The following is a 23,916-nucleotide window of genomic DNA, read 5'->3' on the forward strand; positions in this document are numbered from 1 at the left end:
TCATGGGCTGGTTTCAGTGGGAAATCCCACTGACAAGTGGCGGGAGGATAGAACCCTACTGCCAGAGAACAGCGGCTACCGAGAAACACGGGGCTGGGGGGCCGAGGACCCCGCCCGATCTAATTAAGTGTTTAAGATGATTAAAGGAGTTGATTGTGGATATAGAGGGGGAAGCTATTTCCTCTGGTGGGGGAGTTTATAACAAAGGGGGCATAACGTTAAAAGTAGAGGTAGGCCATTCCGCAATGATGTCAAGAAACACTTCTTTGCACAAAAAATCATGAAGATCTGGAACTATCTCCCCTAATGAACTGTTGAGATTGGTACATTTGTGTTAAGCAGGGATATTAAGGGGTATGGAGCAAAGTGGGCAAATAGAGTTAAGATACAGATCAGCCATGGTCTAATTGGATGGTAGAACAGGCTTGAGGGGCTGAACAGCTACTCTACAGTTACCATATAATTCTTATTTGTCCCTGATGCTCTGAGGTATTTTTGTTTAAATATATGTTTTTTAATATCTTAAATGTAGAATGTGATGACTATCATCCTTGTGAGGGGTTGGGGCGACATGCCACATTCAGAAACTTTGGGATGGCTTTCCTCACCTTGTTCCGAGTGTCAACTGGAGACAACTGGAATGGAATAATGAAGGTGAGCCTTTCCTCCTTTAGCAATGTTCCCAACATATCCCTCGGGAAATGCTTCCCTTCCTGCTGTATCAAATGGATATTGGTTGTCTGACCTGTTGCAGGGCAAGTCTTTGACAACCTGTGTTTTGCACCACAGAAGCTTTCACTCAAAAACACAAGGCTCTAATTCAACAAATGGGCTCTGTCACACGCTGACAATTTTTAGGACTGAGCTTGGGAGGAACGTCTTCACCCAAAGGGTTGTGAATGTATGGAATTCCCTGCTCAGTTAAGCAGTTGAGGCTCCTTCATTAAATGTTTTCAAGATAAAGGTAGATAGTTTTTTGAAGAATAAAGGAATAAAGGGTTATGGTATTCAGGCGGGAAAGTGGAGCTGAGTCCACAAAATATCAGCCATGATCCCATTGAATGGCGGGGCAGGCCTAAAGGACTAGATGGCCTACTCCTGCTCCTAGTTCTTATGTAAGTTTGTCTAAATAATAATAATAATCGCTTATTGTCACAAGTCGGCTTCAATGAAGTTACTGTGAAAAGCCCCTAGTCACTACATTCCGGCACCTGTTCGGGGAGGCTGGTACGGGAATTGAACCCACGCTGCTGGCATTGTTCAGCATTACAAGCCAGCTGTTTAACCCATTGTGCTAAACCAGCTCCTAAAACCATCAGGGTAGGAGTGTGTCTTGGGAATGGAACTAAATAGGCAATAATCTATCGCTCCACCTATTATTCAGTTCCATTGAAGTATATAATAAGCAGCCTTACTGCCCAAGATTAATTTTTCCCTTTTTAAATCTTACAAGACAGGCGGCTAAACTAATCCAAATCTCATTGACCTGTTCTCTCCCCTTACCCCTGTATCGCCCTCTGCTTTAAATGTTCATTTACCGTTCTGAAAATAAATGATGTAGTACATGCTCATAACAAGAGTAATAAAATTACCTAATCTCACTTCTCTCTTGCTCAGTAAACAGTTCAAATGACTGACTTCCTATCAGAAGCCTTTCTCAATTCAAATTCCTGAAATGACCTTCATTAAATCTCATCTCATCCTTCCTTGCTGCAGTGGAAATAATCCCCAAATCTCCTCATAGCTATACTTTCCCACCTCTTGTATCCCCTTGGTGAAACTTGGCTGTGTGCTGTCAACAAACTTTGCACCCTTTCTAAACTGGAGCACCAAATAATTTTCAGTTCATTTTCTGCATTGAATTTGGGATTTGCGGATGTTCCCACTGGCAGGACCTTCCAGTCCAACCAACAGCGATCCCCTGCCATGGGTTCCCTGGCGGTGGCGGGTGCGAAAGGGTAACTCCATTGACAGCGGCGGGACGGGAAGATCCTGCTGGCGGCCAATGGTGGCAAATCACACCAAGGGGGGGTGACAGAAAATCCTGCCCAATGTTTTAATTGAGCCAAGTTCTCCATCTTGGTGCAATTTACTTACAGGACATCTTGAAGTATATTAAAATTAAATTCAATGTTTGAAAAAGTTCTTTATTTAACTTCTGCCTTCTTGAACATAGGATTAAGTTTACTTATTGCATTGTTTATCGTTTCATTTTTTTTAACTGCTTCCCCTCCCCCCCCTTATTGGCAGGATACTTTGCGAGACTGTAACCAGGAGGGCACCTGTTATAACACCGTGGTGTCCCCAATCTACTTTGTCTCGTTTGTGCTGACAGCTCAGTTTGTGCTGGTGAATGTAGTCATCGCGGTGCTGATGAAACATCTGGAAGAGAGCAACAAGGAGGCGAAAGAGGAAGCAGAACTCGAGGCAGAACTGGAACTTGAATTAAAAATGTTAAATATCAATCAAGGGAATGTGGACGGTGTGACCTGGGGAGGCAGTGAAGGTGGTGATGCAGGTGACAGCCCAGGGAGTCCATCTGAATCACTCCAAATTAAAGTGGATTCGCCGTTTTCTTTAGAACCACCACTGGTAAGAAACGGAATATTAAGGTGAATACGTCTCATCCACAGAGTTTTAATGAAAAGTACATTGCACTGTATAGTACTTCCAATTACCACAGTACAACAGATGAATAGATACAAAGGAATTGGGTGTCAACATGAGAATAATATTGATCAAGGGAAGAATCCGTTTAATTTACCCCTCAATCCATCAGCAACTTTTATGTCAGCTATCAACAAAAAGATGCATTTCTGCTGCTTTATTCAAACCAGACTGTCTCCGTTGACCATGTGCCAATTAATAGCTCAGGATGCCTTGTATTGGGCTGCCAACCCCCAAGGATTGACTTGCGGTCTCCAAGAATTGGAGGTCAATCTTCGGGATACTGTGACCCTGGAGAAAAGAATCATAGGGAATTAAAAAGGAATTCTTTCAAAATTTTCTTCAAACATGTCCAAAGATGTGCAGGTTAGGTGGATTGTCAATGTCAAATTGCCCCTTAATGTCCAACGGTTAGGTGGGGTTGCAGGGGTAGGGCGGGGGATGGGCCTAGGTAAGGTACTCTTTCAGTGGTTCAGTGCAGACTCAATGGGCTGAATGGCCTCCTTCTGCACTGTACGGATTCTATGATATCTCTTTACCAGATATGAAAATATTGAGAATGGGGATGGGGTGGAAAGGCTGTACGGCTCACAGTCAAGCAACATCCAATTGGATAATACATTATTTTGCTTTCCAATTGGTGTAGGAAGGCAGTGCATCACAAGGATGGATGTGTTGGCTGACAAACAGCTGGATCGTGTGGGGAGGTTATGTGGTGAAACCTCCAGGAATGCATTTAATCACGTTGGCAACCCTACTATGTATTATGTAGAATTCAGTCCATTGGGGTCTTTAGGTCAGTTCATATTTGAAGGTCCTCTTAATAATGCCCTATTTTAGTTCTAGAGGTTCAGTACTTTACTCTTTTTTGATGTCTTCAACATTATCTACTTTGAGAAGACATCTGGAAGTCAAAGTGCTGAAGGACAGAAGAAAGTTTAACTTTTCATCATGTTTTTTATGGTCTCAGGTTGCCAGTTGCTTTCCAACTAACGGGGTACTTGTGAAGTGTAAGTTAGTAAAGATCACAATAGTCCCAAATGACCATAGATTGCTTTCCCCTTTGAGGGGGAGAGCTGACTGGTGGTGACTTAACCTGAGGATCACCACACCTCAGGCGAGAGGCAAGATTGAGAAGGCGGACCCTCGAGAATAACCTTAGCGGGTACGGGAAATGAACCCACGCCGTTGACCTCTCTCTGCATCACAAACCAGTTGTCCAGCCGATTGAGCTAGCCACTATTTGAATCTAGGGAAATATGGCAGGCAGTCACTGCACAGCAAGCTCCCCAAAACAGCAACAAAGTAAATCACCAGATAAGCTGTTTTAGGTTGCGGTTTAAATATTAGCTGGGAGAACCCCCTTAGTTTCCTTTGGATGGTGCCATGGGGTATTTTACATCAACTCAAGGGTAGATAGATCCTCAATTTAACGGTTTATCCATAAAACAGCACATCTCATAGTGCAGCACTCCCTCAGCACTGCACTCCAGTTATTTTACTGAACTTCTATCAGAATTCATTATGGGCGGAACTTTAAGCAAGAAGATGAAGTGGGTTTGAGGTGGTTAAGAGTTAAAGTCTTAAAAATCAGATTCCCAATCCAAGCATGCCTCCAACTCGCCCACTTCTGGCTTTAGGTGGGATGGTCGGTAAGTGACCAACCTGCCCCAAGGAGGCGAGCTGGTACTTTAAATATGATAATGAGACTGATCCTCATTGTTATTCAGCTTTTTAACTTTAGCTCTGGTAGGCTGGATTTCTGAGCCTCAGGAAACCTGGCAGCTACACCAAGGTAAACACTTGGAGATGGAGGAGTTTGGTTACCTTTACACCTACATCCTGGATCCAGCTTGTCCGTTTGAAGATCCCCTGTGATCTGGCAAACTTTCCCACAGTCCCCTACATGCCAGTTTCATAAGGTGCTCAAGCCTCCACCCTGATGCTTCCGAGCCCGGGTGAGTGGGACAAACCGTTAGTTGGTATGTGGATTACAAGTGAAAGATTTTTAATCCCAGCAACAACAACTATGTTCTATGTGAGTGGTCAGAACCAATATTAAACAAGACAAGAAAGCTTATATCAAGGCAAATAATAATGGCAAGAATGGGAAGAGTGAAAATTAAAGAAAACAACAAAAGAAGACCCTAATGCATGCCAAGGCAGGATAGGACAAAACTCACTTGCAGGTGGTATCATGCTCAATAAAAAATATATTTATGTGCATTGAGAAAAGACAGATTTAGGTATGACAATAATGGAACATAAGGACATAACTGCGTGGGTAGAATACAGCAGATGTAGTTCAACATATTCCCATCTGCCATTCCTCCAATCTTTGGATGTACGGATTGCAGATGGGAATACAATATAAATGGGCAAACACTGAGGGTAGTGTTTAGGGACTCGGGTATAACAGTCATTCGAAGCTACCGTGCTGGCTTGAAGTGATTGTAAAAGTGAAAGGGAAGGTGGACTTCAGCCAAAGAGTTTAAAAACAACCATCTACTGGCGCATTCATACGGAGTGCTAGTCAGATCACAATTACTGCATAATGTCTTTGCCATCTCACTTTTAAGAATGTAGTTACCTTGGATGTCAGTGATGATTTACAAGAATGAGAAGACTTGGAGCTATGAAACGAGATTGTGTTAATTTACGTCTCAGATATTTGGTGTAAATCAGAACATTTAATATCTTGTGCCATCAATAATTATACAAAACAAATAAGTATCTGGAAGTATGATAACTTTGCAGTAACATCCAACATCCCTAATGAGAAATAATCCTGTTTAGCTCAGTTGACTAGACACCTAGTTTGTGATACAGAGCGAGGCCACCAATGCGAGTTAAATTCCCGTATTGGCTGAGGTTATTCATGAATAACCTTCTCAACCTTGCCCCTCGCCTGAGATGTGGTGATCCTCAGGTTAAATCTGTGCCAGTCAGCTCTCCCTCTCAAAGGGGAAAGCAACCTATGGTCATCTGTGACTATGGCAACTTTGCGTTTACAATGTACAGTGTCGGATTAATCAGTATGTCTTTCTGTGTTGCGCACCAATATTTTCGCTGGTATTAAGTGTGGATTTTGTTTAATGGCATGTTCTTTTTCCTTTCCATCTCCTATCCACACCTTACTGTGTATTGATACAATCCTTCCACCTCCAATTCCTTTCCCTAATTAATCCCTCTGCCCTCTTCACCCTTCCTTCCCGCATGCCCTGTGTACACAGGACAAGCAATTTTTTGACGACGTCTCCCTGCTGATCCAAGGTTCACTGGAAGGAGAATTAACCCTGATGGATAACCTCTCAGGTTCTGTCTGCCACAACTATGCCATTTCACAGCAAAACAAATGCTGTGCTGAGAAACAGGTTAATAATTCTAGCTTCTCTGCCAAAGTCCTGTGTTCAGATCTGGAACCTAAGAATGGCTCTAAAGACCAAGGCTAAATGAGGCGAAGGGAATGCATTGAAGAGGATACACCAGGGGTCTTTCAATGGTGTCACTTTTGATCAATATTGTTTGAGGGTCATTTCTTAATTTGCAGGAGTGGACATTGATAAAAGGTACTGCACAGTAAATAATGCAATAGGGGTTTTACTTCCTCATAATTCCACACTTTCCATGGGCCAGATGTTCAGTGTTGGGGTTGGGAAGCTGATACCGGGATACATCCCAACCCTACTCCCAAGCTGTTTTGCTCTCAAAATGCTGTTTTTAACTTCAAATGGGCTAAATGGCCAGGAGGTGAGCTGGGCTCCCAATAAGTGACAGTGCATGCCTCCAGGAGACAGGAGCTGCCTGCCTGGCACCAGTGGAAAAAGCAGGCTGGAGTCATATTGGGGCCTGCTGCTCTCTTGCCGATGAGAGCAGGCAGTTCCCTAGAGGGCCAGTATCATCCGCGGAGATGAAAGGGCCATTCAGGATAGATTACAGAATAGTGCTAGAACTGGCACAAGGAAGTCCCGGAAAGGTCAGCTTTAAATAAATGGTGAGAAAGTTTCTGATGGTCCTGCAGCAAATTCAACAAGTGAATACTAATGTACGCCAGACTGTTGAGTTCACCAAATTAAAGGTTTAAATTACGAGTTCATTAAGCGGCTTAAAGGTACATTAATTGGCGGCAGGGGGGTTTCCTGTTCCCTCACTCATGTCAGCCCTTTGAAAATCACAAGACAAACATCTGGGACCGCAAATTTGAAATCCCCCCTGCTCCGGGCCTCAAACCTAAGACTCCTTTGAAGATCCAGCTCTCTATCTCTTTGGGAAGTGTTTCACCTTCTGAGGAAATGATAGAATACTTTATCAAGGACAAGCTGACATGTGCTGCAGCATGTTCACAATCCTGAAAGAAAGATTTGCATTTACAAAGCAACTTTCACAACCTCACACTACCCCAAAGCACTTTACAGCTCATTGAAATGTACATTCTGCTGAAATTTAGGGATGATCCCTCAAGCAACAATGCAACAAATGGGCAGATAACCTGTGTTTTCGTAATGTTGGTTGAGGGGTAAATATGTGGAGCAGGTCTTGAGGGAGAATGCTCCCGTCTTCAAAATAATGGCATGGGGTCTCTTATGTAAACTTGAGAGAGCAGACAGGGACTTAGTTTAATGCCTCATCTAATTGGCAACATTTCACATTTCATCACTCCCTCAGTCCAAGGATGTGCGGATTAAGTGGATTGACCTAAGTGTCCAAAGATGTGCAGGTTAGGTGGGATTACAGGGATAGGGTGGGGGTGGGATTGGACCTAGGTAGGGTGCTCTTTCAGAGGGCCGATGGAGTCGCGATGGGCTAAATGGCCTCCTTCTTCACTGGAGAGTTTCTATGAATACTGTTCTGGCGTATCAGCATAGATTTTGTGTTCAAACTTCTGGGGTGGGACTTAAACCCCAGTCTTCCGGCTAAGAGGCAAGAGTGCTACTAAATGAGACATGGCCAATGCCTGTGGAGAGACACGTGGACACGACAGAGAGAAAAAGGTCAGGAGCTAAAGTTGAGATATGGGCCACCGACTAACTTTTCCTGTATTCTGTCCAACGTGTGAGATGATTGTTATAAGAGCTGCTGTACACATGGCAGCAGTACTTACCTCTTGGACAGACTGAGCTTGCCAGATGTGGGAGCTGCATTGCAGTCTATAGGCTAAACCTCTCCAGATGGATGGGCAGGTATTCAGGTGTTGGATAGGCTCCACATCACAGCTGTGAGAGCAGTATTAAAAACTTCGACAGCTTTGGGACGTTGTGGAAAATTGTAGGTTTTGTCAGCATTATGCCGGAATTAAAAATCCTGAACAGTGGACGTGAATGATTGAATGCCTTGAAATACCATTGTACAGTCACCAGTCTCAAAGCTAATTGCTCGGTCATGTTCTAACACTTTATTCGATTATGGGGCCCGTATTCTGAAAACATTGTGCCAACAAGAAACCTCATCCACTGGCGGCATATAATGTGCCTGTAACACTCTGTTATGCATTGTCCAAGCAAATACTGAGAGTTCCTGGCAGCAGTGCCAAGTCAGTAACTAAGCTCATAATCTGAACAGAGGTGTTAGGATCGAGGAATACTTTGGAGTTTTGATACTTGATTATCGTGACCTATCAGGCAACATTCATACAGAACGAGGAAGATGATGGCACAGTGGTAATGTTATTGAACTAGTAATCCAGGAGCCCAGGGTTAGTCCTCTGGGGACATGGGTTCAAATCCCACCACAGCAGCAGGAGGATTTAAATTCAGTTAATATGCCCCAGTATGTTGCCTACCGGGTGCCAGGGCCAGGGATGTCTCAGATCGAGTCTACAGGATTCTTAAGAGGGAGGGGGAGCAACCAGAAGTCATGGTGCACATAGGCACCAACGACATAGATACAAAAAGGGATGAGTTTCTAAAAAGTGATTTTAGGGAGTTAGGTTGCAAGCTAAAGAGCAGGACAAGCGGAGTAGTGATCTCAGGATTGGTACCGGTGCCACGTGCAAGTGAGGCAAGGAACAGAGAGCGAGTGCAGCTGAACACGTGGCTACAGGGCTGGTGCAAGAGGGAAGGCTTCAAATATGTGGATCATTGGGATATCTTCTGGGGAAGGTGGGACCTGTACATGAAGGACGGATTCCACCTAAACTGGAGGGGCACCAATATACTGAGTGGGAGGTTTTCTGGAGCTCTTTGGGAGGATTTAAACTAGTTTGGCAGGGGGATGGGAACCAGAGCTACGTATCACAGGATAGGGTAGCTGTTGAACATTCAGAAATAGTATGCAGCTAGTCTGTGAGGAAGGATAGACAGTTGATAGGGCAAACTTGCACTCAGTGGAATAGGTTCAAGTGCGTCTGTTTCAATGCAAGGAGTGTCAGGAATAAGCGAGATGAACTTAGAGCATGGATCAGTACTTGGAACTACGATGTTGTGGCCATTAAGGAGACATGGATTTCACAGGGGCAGGAATGGTTGTTAGATGTTCCGGGATTTAGATGTTTTCAGAAGAATAGGGAGGGAGGTAAAAGAGGAGGGGGAGTGGCACTGTTAATTATGGAGTGCACCACAGCTGCAGAAAAGGAGGTAGTTGAGGAGGGTTTGTCTACTGAGTCAGTATGGGTGGAAGTCAGAAACAATAAAGGAGCAGTCACTTTATTGGGAGTTTTCTATAGACCCCCCAATAGCTGCAGAAAGATAGAGGAACAGATTGGGCGGCAGATCTTGGGAAAGTGCAGAAGCAACAGAGTTGTTGTCATGGGTGACTTCAACTTCCCTAATATTGACTGGAACCTCCTTCGTGCAAATGGTTTGGATGGAACAGATTTTGTCAGGTGTGTACAGGAAGGATTCCTGACTCAATATGTAGATAGGCCGACTTGGGGGGAGGCCATATTGGACTTGGTGCTCGGCAACGAACCAGGCCAGGTGTCAGATGTTTTGGTGGGAGAGCATTTCGGTGACAGTGACCACAACTCTTTGACCTTTACCTTAGTCATGGAGAGGGATAGGAACAGACAGTATGGGAAGGTATTTAATTGGGGGAGGGGAAATTATACTGCCATTAGACAGGAGCTGAGGAGCATAAAGTGGGGATAATTGTTCTTGGGAAAATGCACAACAGTAATGTGGGGATTGTTTAAGGAGCACTTGCTACGAGTGCTGGATAGTTTTGTCCCACTGAGACGAGGAAGGAATGGTAAGGTGAAGGAGCGTTGGATGACAAGAGAAGTGGAGCTTCTAGTCAAGAGGAAGAAGGAAGCTTATGTAAGGTTGAGGAAGCAAGGATCTGGCACGGCTCTAGAGGGTTACAAGGTAGCCAGGAAGTAACTCAAAAATGGACTGAGGAGAGCTAGAAGGTGGAATGAAAAAGCCCTGGTGGGAAGGATTAGGGAAAACCCCAAGGCATTCTACACTTATGTGAGAAATAAGAGGATGATCAGAGTGAGAGTAGAGCCAATCAGGGACAGTGGCGGGAACTTGTGCCGAGAGTCTGAGGAATTAGGGGAGGCCCTAAATGAATATTTTGCTTCAGTATTCACGAGAGAGAGGGACCTTGTTTCTCATGAGATCAGTGTGAACCAGGTTGATAGACTCGAACAGGTTGATATTAAGAAGAAGGATGTGCTGGATATTTTGAAAAGTATCAGGATAGATAAGTCCCCTGGGCCTGACGGGATATACCCAAGGTTACTGCGGGAAGCGAGGGAGGAGATTGCTGCATCATTGGCGATGATCTTTGCGTCTTCACTCTCCACTGGAGTAGTACCGCATGATTGGAGGGAGGCAAATGTTGTTCCCCTGTTCAAGAGAGGTTATAGGGAAATCCCTGGGAATTACAGACCCATCAGCCTTACGTCTGTGGTGAGCAAAGTATTGGAAAGGATTCTGAGAGATAGGATTTATGATTGTTTAGAAAAACATAGTTTGATTAAAGATAGTCAGGATGGCTTTGTGAGGGGCAGGTCATGCCTCACAAGCCTCATTGAATTCTTTGAGGATGTGACGAGACACTTTGATGAAGGTCGGGCAGTGGATGTGGTGTATATGGATTTCAGTAAGGCATTTGATAAGGTTCCTCATGGTAGGCTTATTCAGAAAATTAGTGGGCATGGGATACAGGGAAATGTGGCTGTCTGGATACAGAATTGGCTGGTCGAAAGAAGACAGCGAGTGGTAGTGGATGGAAAGTATTCCGCCGGAAGGTCGGTGACCAGTGGTGTCCCACAGGGATCTTTTCTGGGATCTCTGCTCTTTGTGTTTTTTATAAATGACTTGGATGAGGAAGTGGAAGCGTGGGTTAGTAAGTTTGCCGATGGCACGAAGGTTGGGGGAGTTGTAGATAGTGTTGAGGGTTATTGCAGGTTCCAACAGGACATTGACAGGATGCAGAGCTGGGCTGAGAAGTGGCAGATGGAGTTCAACCTTGATAAATGTCGATTGGTTTAACCAGGTCGGTCAAGGCAGCCTTGAGGAGGAGTTTATAGAAAGTATCCGCGATAGTTTCCTAGAACAGTATGTAATGGAACCTACGAGGGAACAAGCGGTCCTAGGTCTGGTCCTGTGTAATGAGACAGGATTGATTCAGGATCTCATAGTTAGCGATCCTCTCGGAAGGAGCAATCACAATATGGTGGAATTTAACATACAGATGGAGGGTGAGAAGGTAAAATCAAGCACTAGTGTTTTGTGCTTAAACAAAGGAGATTACAATGGGACGAGAGAAGAACTAGCTAAGGTAGACTGGGAGCAAAGACTTTATGGTGAAACAGTGGAGAACCTTCCAAGCGATTTTTCACAGTGCTCAGCAAAGTTTTATACCAACAAAAAGGAGGGACGGTAGAAAGAGGGAAAATCAACCGTGGATATCGAAGGAAATAAGGGAGAGTATCAAATTAAAGGAAAAAGCATACAAAGTAGCAAAGATTAGTGGGAGACTAGAGGACTGGTAAATCTTTAGGGGGCAACAGAAAGCTACTAAAAAGCTATCAAGAAGAGTAAGATAGATTATGAGAGTAAACTTGCTCAGAATATAAAAACAGATCGTAAAAGTTTCTACATATATATAAAAGAAAAAAGAGTGACTAAGGTAAATATTGGTCCTTTAGAGGATGAGAAGGGAGATTTAATAATGGGAGATGAGGAAATGGCTGAGGAACTGAACAGGTTTTTTGGGTCGGTCTTCACAGTGGAAGACAAATAATATGCCAGTGACTGATGGAAATGAGGGTATGACAGGTGAGGACCTTGAGAGGATTGTTATCACCAAGGAGGTAGTGATGGGCAGCTAATGGGGCTAAAGGTAGACAAGTCTCCTGGCCCTGATGGAATGCATCCCAGAGTGCTAAAAGAGATGGCTAGGGAAATTGCAAATGCACTAGTGATAATTTACCAAAATTCACTAGACTCTGGGGTGGTCCCGGCGGATTGGAAATTAGCAAACGTGACACCACTGTTTAAAAAAGGAGGTAGGCAGAAAGCGGGTTATTATAGGCCAGTGAGCTTAACTTCTGTAGTAGGGAAGATGCTGGAATCTATCATCAAGGAAGAAATAGTGAGGCATCTGGATGGAAATTGTCCCATTGGGCAGACGCAGCATGGGTTCATAAAGGGCAGGTCGTGCCTAACTAATTTCGTGGAATTTTTTGAGGACATTACCAGTGCGGTAGATAATGGGGAACCAATGGATGTGGTATATCTGGATTTCCAGAAAGCCTTTGACAAGGTGCCACACAAAAGGTTGCTGCATAAGATAAAGATGCATGGCATTAAGGGGAAGGTAGTGGCATGGATAGAGGATTGGTTAATTAATAGAAAGCAAAGAGTGGGGATTAATGGGTGTTTCTTTGGTTGGCAATCAGTAGCTAGTGGTGTCCCTCAGGGATCAGTGTTGGGCCCACAACTGTTCACAATTTACATAGATGATTTGGAGTTGGGGACCAAGGGCAATGTGTCCAAGTTTGCAGACGACACTAAGATAAGTGGTAAAGCAAAAGGTGCAGAGGATACTGGAAGTCTGCAGAGGGATTTGGATAGGCTAAGTGAATGGGCTAGGGTCTGGCAGGTGGAATACAATGTTGACAAATGTGAGGTTATCCATTTTGGTAGGAATAACAGCAAAAGGGATTATTATTTAAATGATAAAATATTAAAACATGCTGCTGTGCAGAGATACCTGGGTGTGCTAGTTCATGAGTTGCAAAAAGTTGGTTTACAGGTGCAACAGGTGATTAAGAAGGCAAATGGAATTTTGTCCTTCATTGCTAGAGGGATGGAGTTTAAGACTAGGGAGGATATGCTGCAATTGTATAAGGTGTTAGTGAGGCCATACCTGGAGTATTGTGTTCAGTTTTGGTCTCCTTACTTGAGAAAGGACGTACTGGCACTGGAGGGTGTGCAGAGGAGATTCACGAGGTTAATCCCAGAGCTGAAGGGGTTGGATTACGAGGAGAGGTTGAGTAGACTGGGACTGTACTCGTTGGAATTTAGAAGGATGAGGGGGGATCTTATAGAAACATATAAAGTTATGAAGGGAATAGATAGGATAGATGCGGGCAAGTTGTTTCCACTGGCGGGTGAAAGCAGAATGAAGGGGCATAGCCTCAAAATAAGGGGAAGTAGATTTAGGACTGAGTTTAGGAGGAACTTCTTCACCCAAAGGGTTGTGAATCTATGGAATTCCTTGCCCAGTGAAGCAGTAGAGGCATTTTCATTAAATGTTTTTAAGATAAAGATAGATAGTTTTTTGAAGAATAAAGGGATTAAGGGTTATGGTGTTCGGGCCGGAAAGTGGAGCTGAGTCCACAAAAGATCAGCCATGATCTCATAGAATGGCAGAGCAGGCTCGAGGGGCCAGATGGCCTACTCCTGCTTCTAGGTCTTATGTTCTTATGTTCTAAATGTGAAGTGATTCATTTTGGAAGGTCGAATTTGAATGCTAAATACAGGGTTAAAGCCAGGATTCTTGGAAGTGTGGAGGAATAGAGGGATCTTGGGGTCCACGTACATAGATCCCTCAAAGTTGCTACCCAGGTTGTTAAGAAGGCATACGGTGTGTTGGCTTTCCTTAACAGGCGGATTGGATTTAAGAGCCGCAAGGTTTTGCTGCAGCTTTATAAAACCCTAGTTAGACCACACTTGGAATATTATGTCCAGTTCTGGTCGCCTCATTATAGGAAGGATGTGGATGCTTTTGAGAGGGTACAGAGGAGATTTACCAGGCTGCTGCCTGGTCTGGAGGGCATGTCTTATAAGACCATAAGACATAGGAGCAGAATTAGGCCACTTGGCCCATCGAATCTGCTCCGCCATTCAATCATGGCTGATATTTTCTCATCCCCATTCTCCTACTTCTCCCCATAACCCCTGATCCCCGTATGAAGAAAGGTTGAGGGAGCTAGGGCTTTTCTCACTAGAGCGAAGAAGGCAGAGAGGTGACTTGATAGAGGTGTACAAGGTGATGAGAGGCGTGGATAGCCAGAGACTTTTCCCCAAGGTGGAAATGGCTGTCACGAGGGGACATAATTTTAAGGTGATTGAAGGAAGGTATAGGGGAGATGTCAGAGGTAGGTTCTTTACACAGAGTGGTGGGTGTGTGGAATGCACTGCCAGCAGAGGTGGTGGAGTCAGAGTCATTGGGGACATTTAAGCGACTCTTAGACAAGCACATGGACAGCAGTAAATTGAAGGGGTGTAGGTTAGATTAGGATAAATGGTCAGCACAACATCGTGGGCTGAAGGGCCTGTACTGTTCTATGTTCTATGCCTGGAATTATAAAACCAGTCATCAGTGAAGGAGACAATGAAGCTACTGATTGTCATAAAACCCATCTGGTTCACAAATGACCTTTAAGGAAGGAAATCCGCCATCCTTAGCCTAGCCTGGCCTAATGTACAAACATATGAATTAGGAACTGGAGTAGGTCTGCTCTACCATTCAATAAGATCATGATCTGATTATAGCCTCAACTCCACATTCTACCTACTGTCAGGGTACTGGACCAGACCCTAACATGTGTTAAGGTTATGGACAAGAACCCCAAACATTTTTTTAAAAATTTTAAAACTGTGAGGAAAGGATACTTCACTCCAGAAGTGATGATTCTTACTGATGGGTATCTTTTAAGTTAAAGCAAACTTTAATTTAAACACAGAATTAATCACATTCATGTCAAAGAAATATCTTAACATTATCAGTTAAACAGTTCTTAAAAACAAGGAAAAACTTAAACTTACTATCTATGGGGCAGCACAGTGGCGCAGTGGTTAGCACTGCTGCTTCACAGCGCCGAGGTCCCAGGTTCGATCCCAGCTCTGGATCACTGCCCGTGTGGAGTTTGCACATTTTCCCCACGTTTGGGTGAATTTCGCCCCCACAACCACAGATGTGCAGGGTAGGTGGATTGGCCACACTAAATTGCTCCTTAATTGGAAAAAAATGAATTGGACACTCTAAATTTATGGAAAAAAAACTTACCTCTATGCTTGCTACTAACTCCAATTAAGCAACGCAATACAGTTCAAATATGATTTATAAATAAAGTTTACAAACAGATTACTTGCTTAGTTGTGTAGAGACGTTTGGAGAGAGATCCTTTCATGAGCGGAACCAGTACACTTCTGCTCAACCCAGCAGCATTTGACAAAACTGCTGTTCAACTTAAAATCCTCTGACTTGTCAGACTCAATTCCTATGGCAAACTGCAAAACTACAGACCTGGCTCCTTCCATTAATTACATCATCTGGATCCCACTAAGATATCACATGACCTGATTAGCATGGACTAAATACAACCCTGTATAAATTATCTACTCTCCAGGGTATCTCCAGTAATCACAGCAACATCCCACTAGTCCTCTATATGTAAAAAAGTAAATGGTTAGAATCAATCATGACATTACCTTTTATGACTCCTTAATCAGAGCGTCAACAGACATCCAGTCTGGATACCTTAAGTTAAGTTCTTTAATAATATTACTGCAACAAATATATATCTTAACCCACTCTTTTAATAACATTACTGCCACAAATATAAAATATAATATATCACAATTTCTGCATTCAGCACACTGTCCCAATCACCTTTGACTCCTTTGTTAGTCAAGAATCACTTCTGCCTTTCAAATATTCCATGACCAACCTCCACCAGTCTCCAGGGCATAGAGTTTCAATGGTTATGACTCTCTGAGAGAAAAATAATGCTTCTCATCTCTGTTTTAAATAGGAGACCCCTATCTTTAACTGTCTCGCCCACAAGGGGAAACATCCCTTCAGCATCCACCCTGTCAAGTCCCCTCAGGATCTTGTATGCTTCAATAAGATCATCTCTCAATTTTCTAAGCTCCAATGGAGCACAGCCTGTCCAACCTTTCCTCATACACACCCCCACCATACCCCACACCCCACCCCATCCCAGGAATCCGTCTCTGAATTGCTTCTCTAACGCATTTATGTCCTTATATGAGATGAAAAAGAGATGAAAATCGCTTATTGTCACAAGTAGGCTTCAAATGAAGTTACTGTGAAAAGCCCCTAGTCGCCACATTCCGGCGCCTGTTCGGGGAGGCTGTTACGGGCTGTGTCCAGACTCACAACAATGTGGTTGACTCTTAGATATTTCCTGAAGTGTTCAGAAGGGCAATTAGGGATGATCAACAAATGCTGGCTTTGCCAGCGATGCCCACATCCCAAAAATTAAAAGATAGAGCCCACAATGAGGCAAATTGTACACGAGCAGTGCAAAAAGTCAATACCAGTTGCCACTGACTTTAAAGGCAGAAGTGATTCTTGACTAACAAAGGTGATTGGGCCAATGTGATGAATGTAGAAATTGTGATATACTATATTTTATATTTGTTGCAGTAATGTTATTAAAAGAATAGGTTAAAGGTACATATTTGTTGCAATAATTTACTGAGGATCAGCCTAAAATGCAAACTTCCAATCTTACTTTGAAGCCAACTAATTTTAGTTAACAAGGACATTCAAAGAGGAACTTGCATTTTACAACCTCAGGATGTCCCACACCACTTTTCAGCCAATTAAATGTATTTAAAAGTAGTCACTATTGTAATGCAGCAAAGAATGGGGCAAATGCAGCCCCCAGATGTGATACTAATTCATACAGTTTAGCGGCTCTGGGTTCAACCCTTGGACTGAGTACATCCGGCTGGCTGCAGCAGAGTGGCTTCAATTAGTAGCTTAATCATAGATCATAGAATTTACAGTGCAGAAGGAGGCCATTCGGCCCATCGGGTCTGCACCAGCTCTTGGAAAGAGCACCTTACTTCAGCCCACACCTCCACCCTATCCCCGTAACCCCATCTACCCTTTTTGGACAAGAAGGGCAATTTATCATGGCCAATCCATCTAACCTGCATATCTTTGGACTGTGGGAGGAAACCAGAGTACCCGGAGGAAACCCACGCAGACACGGGGAGAACGTGCAGAGACAGTGACCCAAGCCGGGAATCGAATCTGGGACCCTGGAGCTGTGGAGCAACAGTGCTAACCACTGTGCTACCGTGCTGCCCACATGGTTTAATGGTCATCATTTGACTTCTAATTCCAGATTATTTTATGGGACTGTACAGCTGCCTCACAACGCCAGGGAGCCAAGTTTCATTCTGAACTTGGGTGACTATGTGGAGTTTCAACGTTCTCCCCGTGTCTGCATGGGTTTCCTCCGGGTGCTCCAGTTTCCTCCCACAGTCCAAAGGTGTGCAGGATCGATGGATTAGCTAAATTTCCCCTTCGTGTCCAAAAGGTTAGGTGGGATTATGGCGATAGGGTGGGCGCGTGGACCAAGGGAGGTTGCTTTTTTGGAGGGTTAGTGCACAATTGATAGGCTGAATGGCCTCCTTCTGGTGACTCCATCCTATTCTATTGAATTCAACTACCACCATCTGTCATGGTATTTGAATTCCAGGTCCCCACGGCATTACCCTTGGTCTCTGGATTACAAGTCCAGTGGCAATACCATTGTGCCACTGTCTCCCCCTTTGGCCCTGCCCTGATCGCTATTCGACATGCGAGTTGCATGTTTGCAAGATTGGGCTAAACTGGAATGCCCCTCCCCATGATATAAAAACAAAACTCCAGACAATCAATCTCTAAACTCACGCATGAAGATGTCTGGTTCCTCAGTAATTTGGAGAAGGGGAACAAAAGGAGAAAAATCGAAGAACATTTTCTGAACTACCTCAGTCTCGTTACCTTGTAACCACTTATAATATGCTGAGAGAAAGGTGACCACCAAGTTGATTGACGAATAACAGTTCATTAAAGTAATAACTAAAAACAGAGAGTGAGGTAAATGGCCACTATTTTCCAACACGCTAAACTGCCAACTGACTGGGAAAACCGGGTTCTGCCCCCGGGGCTCGCACACTCCAAACCCATTGGCCATTCAGGTCGCATGACACTCCAGGAGCTACTACCACACTCCTTAATACTTTTTTGCAACTTTCATTGAGAGATAATGAACGGTAGCACGGTAGCATTGTGGATAGCACAATTGCTTCACAGCTCCAGGGTCCCAGGTTTGATTCCGGCTTGGGTCACTGTCTGTGCGGAGTCTGTACATCCTCCCCGTATGTGCGTGGGTTTCCTCCGGGTGCTCCGGTTTCCTCCCACAGTCCAATTGGTGGATTGGCCATGATAAATTGCCCTTAGTGTCCAAATTTGCCCTTAGTGTTGGGTGGGGTTACTGGGTTATGGAGATAGGGTGGAGGTGTTGACCTTGGGTAGACTCGATGGGCCAAATGGCCTCCTTCTGCACTATAAATTCTATGATAATGGTCCATTTTATTGATTTCAATGTTAGCTTGCGGCAGGAGGGTAATCAAAATGCAATTCTAAGTTACAAAGATTTCGGTGAAGGAAACTTTTACATTTCAAGTTTTCAAACCCCAGGTCCTGCATAAAGCTTGCCCATTCAGGACTTTCAGGTCTTGTCTTTAGGTTATACTGGGGTTCCTGATCTGGAGACTGGACTATTTGCCTTGCATTGTGTGTGTCATGGTAATTGTGTTTTCCTTTTTTCCTTTGATTGGGCTCAGTGCTCACTTCTGAGGTTGTCAGAAAGCTTTCTAAACTGGTGCTATCTTAATGCAATCAATTTAATACTTACAATGCTCCCAGACCCCAGACCATGATGCATTCAAATCACTTTGACTATTTTGTAATGCACACATCATGAAACCAGACTGATCACAGTTTCTCAGATAGAACTGGCCAGTATAAAGGGCCTGCCTTGAAGAATGTGAGAGCCCACTGTAAAGATTGTTTTTCCCTCCCATCTCTCCCATGCTCTGCACAGCGCAGGCCATTCATGGTTGAATGTAGGCAGATGACTTGCTCCGAGATCTCTGCAATAAATCTCCTCCCTGACCTTTGCCACTGGTCAATAGAGTCACATGGCAGTGACTATGCAAGAAGAAAACGTAAATGTCTTCAATGAAGACATTCAAAGAAAACATGCCTCTGAGCAAGAGAATGTGCATGAGAATTTTCGTTGATCCCCTTTTGTTATTCCCTCTTCACTGTTATGTCATCTGAGTCAGTGGGGGGTTTTCCATTCCTCTCATGTTGCCTGGAACTGAACAGTGACAGAAGCCGTACAGGGCCATGCAATGAACAATCAGTGCACTTGTTTGAAACTTGATATAACATTGCTTTCAATGGAATCCGGTTTTAGGAAGCCAATTGGCACTGAGGAGATACAGATGGGGGGTGGGGCGATTGTGTTTAGCATTTTTGACATTGTGCAACAGTATAAAATGGTTGATGTTGACTGGGCAGCCGGTTTTACATCTTTTCCGATCAAAGCTAAAGAGCAACCTAGAGTGGAAACCCTGACTCATGTTCCTCTCTGTAATCCATGGAGGCTATCCATCGTTCCCCACTATTCTAGACTACGGACTGATTCTGAAATCTTCCTGGTCTCAGTGTTGCAACTGCTCACTCAAGAGCCATGTTTACCCTTTGAGAAAGCAGCATAGTTTAATATGTCACATTATATCAGCAATATATTTTCTCCAGTCACCTTCTGGGAATGTGACAGATTATCATAGAATCATGCAACACACAAGAGAGCCATTCTGAACATTGTGTCTTTGAAAGGATTACCCAATTAGTCTCACTCCTGTCCTATTTCCTGATGGCCCCACAAACCTTTCATTTTTAAACATATACCCAATGCCCTTCTGAAAGCTACCATAATAATTTTGGACAGTCTTTTCGAGGTTAGAGCTTGTAGATTCCATTGCAGCAGGTGGCAACAATGCCAATAGTAAGTGCTGTAATTGTGCTGCTAAAGGTTGACCTTTTGATCCTGAGAACTTGCCATGACTTACTCATAGAGGTAGCAAGGTTGAGTGCATATCCCTACAGTTGGTTAGCTGATGGTAGGCTACACTTGGGACTGCTTCATCGCTCTCATTCACCCCGTTTAGTTGAACTGCAATCCTTATGTGCATGGCTATTTACCTGGGAAAATGATGACACCTCTTGTCCATACAAATGAGCATTACATGTAGGGAACTGAGTGAGATGTGGAAGATTTATTGTGATATAAGAAAATGATTGTGCTGGTACTGATGTCAAATCAATGAACAGGAGGTGAAATAGTGATATTGAAAACAAAGCTCATTCACACATGTAAAGTACTCGATTTAAACAAATTGAAATATCTTGTTCTCCCCATCATGACAACAGTTTAAGTGACAAAAGGTATCCTACTCATTAATTTAATGTCACTCTCCATTCTGTTTACTACCAGGAACTCACAGCACTGTGGCCTTGTTAATGGTGATGGCAATGGCTACCTTGTTTTATTTTTCACTTCTGCGACGGGAATTTGTCACTTTATTGACTGTCCTGTTGACCCTGAGACAATTGGGTCCTGGGTTTATTGCTCGTATGGTGCAACATATTCCCTACTACGCAACTGTATCGTATGAACCAGGGAAGGTTTCAGGGTTTTATCCTTGGTCTGGACTGAGTTAGCTAACGTCCATCAAGGTATCAATGGGGACACTCCAACTGGCCTCTGCCATCATCAGCCATCATCATATGTGTTTCTGGAACAGACCTCTTCATTCACCTGAGGAAGGAGCAGCGCTCCGAAAGCTAGTGACATCGAAACAAACCTGTTGGACTTTAACCTGGTGTTGTAAGACTTCGTACTATCATCAGTTAGAGAAGGGGGGAAATTAGCCCAAGTTTTAGCTCTTGAATTCTGAGTCCTGCTGGCTACTTGCCTCAGTGTCAACGAGAACACAATGCCTCCATGGTCAGACTGCCCGCTGATGAGCACTGCTGGGGGTTACACATGAAGAATAGTTAATTAACTGAGGTACAAACATTTGTGGAACTGTCCCATTGCACCGATGAAGAGGAAGGGAGAAAGATCATCAACAAAGATAAGCCAAATTTGGAGGCAGTTTCGCCAGCACTTCGGGTTGGGGCAGGGTCAAGGGAAATGCCAATTCAGGGGAACCATAGACTTGAGCCAGGGAAGTGGGATGAAAATCTTCGGAGATAGGAGGAAAAAGGAATTAGGACACTAAAAGATTTGTTTCTTGGGGGTCAGTTTGCAGGATTGAACGAGCTGGCAGCGAAGTATGGGCTGGAGCAGGGGGGCAGTGGAGGGGTGGGGGGGGTGGGTGGGGGGGGGGGGGGGGGGTGCAAACCATTTTCATATGTTTTGATCCTGTCCAAAGCTAGAGGATTACCGGAAGGAGGTTTTTAGGGTAATTTCTAAAGTGGTGCACGTGAAACTGGACCCGGGCCCTCGAGAGGCCATATTCGGGGTGTCGGACCAGCCGGGCGTGGAAACAGGTGTGAAGGTAGATGTTGTAGCCTTTGCCTCGTTGATCGCCCGAAGGCAGATCCTGTTGGGATGGAGATCAACCTCTCCACTCTGTGCCCTGGCGTGGCGGGAGGACCTGCTGGAATTCTTGACTCTTGAGAAGATCAAATTTGAACTGAGGGGAAGGATGGGGGGATTCTACAATTTATGGGCGTTATTCATTATGCACTTTCGAGAATTGGATTACATCGAACATGAGGGGGGGTTGGACATTCAGTCATTACAATAATTTGCAATGTAATTGTCTAACTCTTATATCATGCTGGCAAGATCTTCAAGGATCTGCCTTGTTACAGCACTGTAACTGTATCTTGGTAAAACAATAGGGGGGGTCAATCTTCACCCCTGAGGCAGTGAACTACTGGAATTGCTTTTTACAGAATTTTCCCAGTGTTAATTTACAGCAGTGGAATCCTCCAAAGGAAAGAATATGGGTCATTAATGATCTATGCTTCTCTTCATTTGTTTCCTAGCAGCCAAATTTCCTGTACTTCCTGTTTCCTTATTTTCTATCCTGAAGTGCTGCTGTTGTCTTTTAGTACAAGTTAGTGATTGTTGTACTTCCAGATTCTGCCGGAGATTCTCCCAGCGGTAGATACTTGCAATCCTGGCGATCATGAGATGCAAAAGATCTCTCAACAGAATCCATGTTGAGCACTTACTAAAAACAAGACCAACAACAGTGTATTTGTTACTTACTCAGCACTACAATATTTGTTTCAAGGTGCATTTTGGCTGGCTAGGCTCTTAGCCAAGCCTGATATAACAGATCCATCTTCTTCCGCCCAGTCTATGTACATTTGGGGAAGATTGGAAGAATTGTTAATATCCCATTGCACTTGGCGAAGATTCTGTTCAAGCTTGAGATACCCAGTGGTTATTGGGGCTACCTTCAAACAGCCTTCCTTCACCTCCCAGGAATGACACACAAGGCATCATCCTCCACTGATTTTGACTTCTATTCTGAAGCACCGTCACAACTAGTTTGCAAAGAAAAGCTGCAACAACCTCTTTCAAATTGACATTCTGGTCAAGTTAATAAATTGAGGTTCATCCAGGAAGAGGCCTGTCAGGTTAACTTTGAGCAGTTCCATCAGAGAATCACTTGCTGCTCTGCTTAACAAACACAATGGTGTCTGCGGTAATCCCCTCAGCGGTCAGGCACTGTGTGTGTTTTGCCTGATGAAAACTATTATCGAAGATTGATTTAACTGATGCAAAGACAGCCTCTGGTGCAGACAAGCCAGCAGGTATCAGTACAAGTCTCAAGCCCAGGTTAACGGTTGGGAAGGATTAGTAACAGGAAAGGCATCCAGCTGTAAACCATTTGCCAATCCAAAAAAAGATGGTTGATAAGAAAGATAATCAAATATGGGTGTGGTGACCTCATATAACATGGAAAAGCTGAAAACGAATGTCTTTGCTGAACAGGGTCTGCTTAGCATTAGATAGTAGCGACCTTCACCAGCAGGCTGAAGGAAGATATAAATAATTATACCAGGAAGATTAACCGCCCATCCTCCATCTGTATTCTGCCCTCCCCCACTGCCCCCCCCCCCCCACTGTCAATATGTTATGAGTTTACAATGGGGTACTCGCTTAACCTCACTTATTATCTTTGGGAGAATTTGACCTAATTCTGTGGACCAGTTCTGTATATTGCGAAACTGGTCTCGGGAGAGAGGGGGCAGAGATTAAAAATCTGTTAAGACGTCTTGTCTTCTAATCTTAGAAAGAATGAGCTTGTAGAGATACAATTAGTTCAAACCATTAAGTACATAAGGAAATAGAGCAGGGGTAGACCATACAGTCCCTTGAGCCTGCCCCATCAGTCAATGTAATCATAGCTGGTCTTCTATTTCAATTCCACTTTCCCACAAGCCTCCCATATCCCTTCATTCCTTTGGAGATCAAAATCTGTCTGTCTCAGCCTTAAATATAGTCAATGAAGCAGCATTCACAACCCTCTAGATAGAGAATTCCATAGATTCACAACCCTTTGAGTGAACGGATTTCTCCTCATTTCAGTCCTAGATGATCAACTTCCTATCCTAAGACTGTGCCCCCATGTTCTAGATTCGCGAGTCGGGGAAACCACCTCTCAATGTCCGCCCTGTCAAGTGCCTTCAGATCCCCAGAGAATAAAGGTCCAATTTACTCACCTCTCATCACAGGAGAACCGTCTCATCCCAGGAACCAAATCAAATAAATCTTCACTGTACTGCCTCCAAGGCAACTCTTAGACACGAGGACTAAAGCTGCACACAGTACCCCCGATGTGGCCTCTCCAAAGCCCTTACAATTGTAGAAAGACTGCCTTATTCCTGTACACCAATCCTCCTATAATAAAGGCCAACATGTCAATCACCTTCCTCCCTCTCTTCATAGGC

The 23,916-nt window shown here is 44.0% G+C and overlaps 1 protein-coding gene across 3 annotated transcripts in view; it reads left to right on the plus strand.

Annotated features, from left to right (window-relative positions):
- cacna1g (calcium channel, voltage-dependent, T type, alpha 1G subunit) overlaps window positions 1-23,916 on the plus strand; it is a 541,990-nt gene that overhangs the window by 487,462 nt on the left and 30,612 nt on the right. For all 3 annotated transcript variants that reach the window (XM_072483051.1, XM_072483052.1, XM_072483053.1), the window contains exons 30-32: window positions 533-654; window positions 2,251-2,592; window positions 5,901-6,041. In XM_072483051.1, the coding sequence (XP_072339152.1) occupies window positions 533-654; window positions 2,251-2,592; window positions 5,901-6,041 (605 nt within the window). The remainder of the gene's footprint in view (window positions 1-532; window positions 655-2,250; window positions 2,593-5,900; window positions 6,042-23,916) is intronic.

This window comes from Scyliorhinus torazame, chromosome 18 (genome assembly GCF_047496885.1).
Source record: "Scyliorhinus torazame isolate Kashiwa2021f chromosome 18, sScyTor2.1, whole genome shotgun sequence".
In the NCBI taxonomy this organism is placed as follows: Eukaryota; Metazoa; Chordata; class Chondrichthyes; order Carcharhiniformes; family Scyliorhinidae; genus Scyliorhinus; species Scyliorhinus torazame.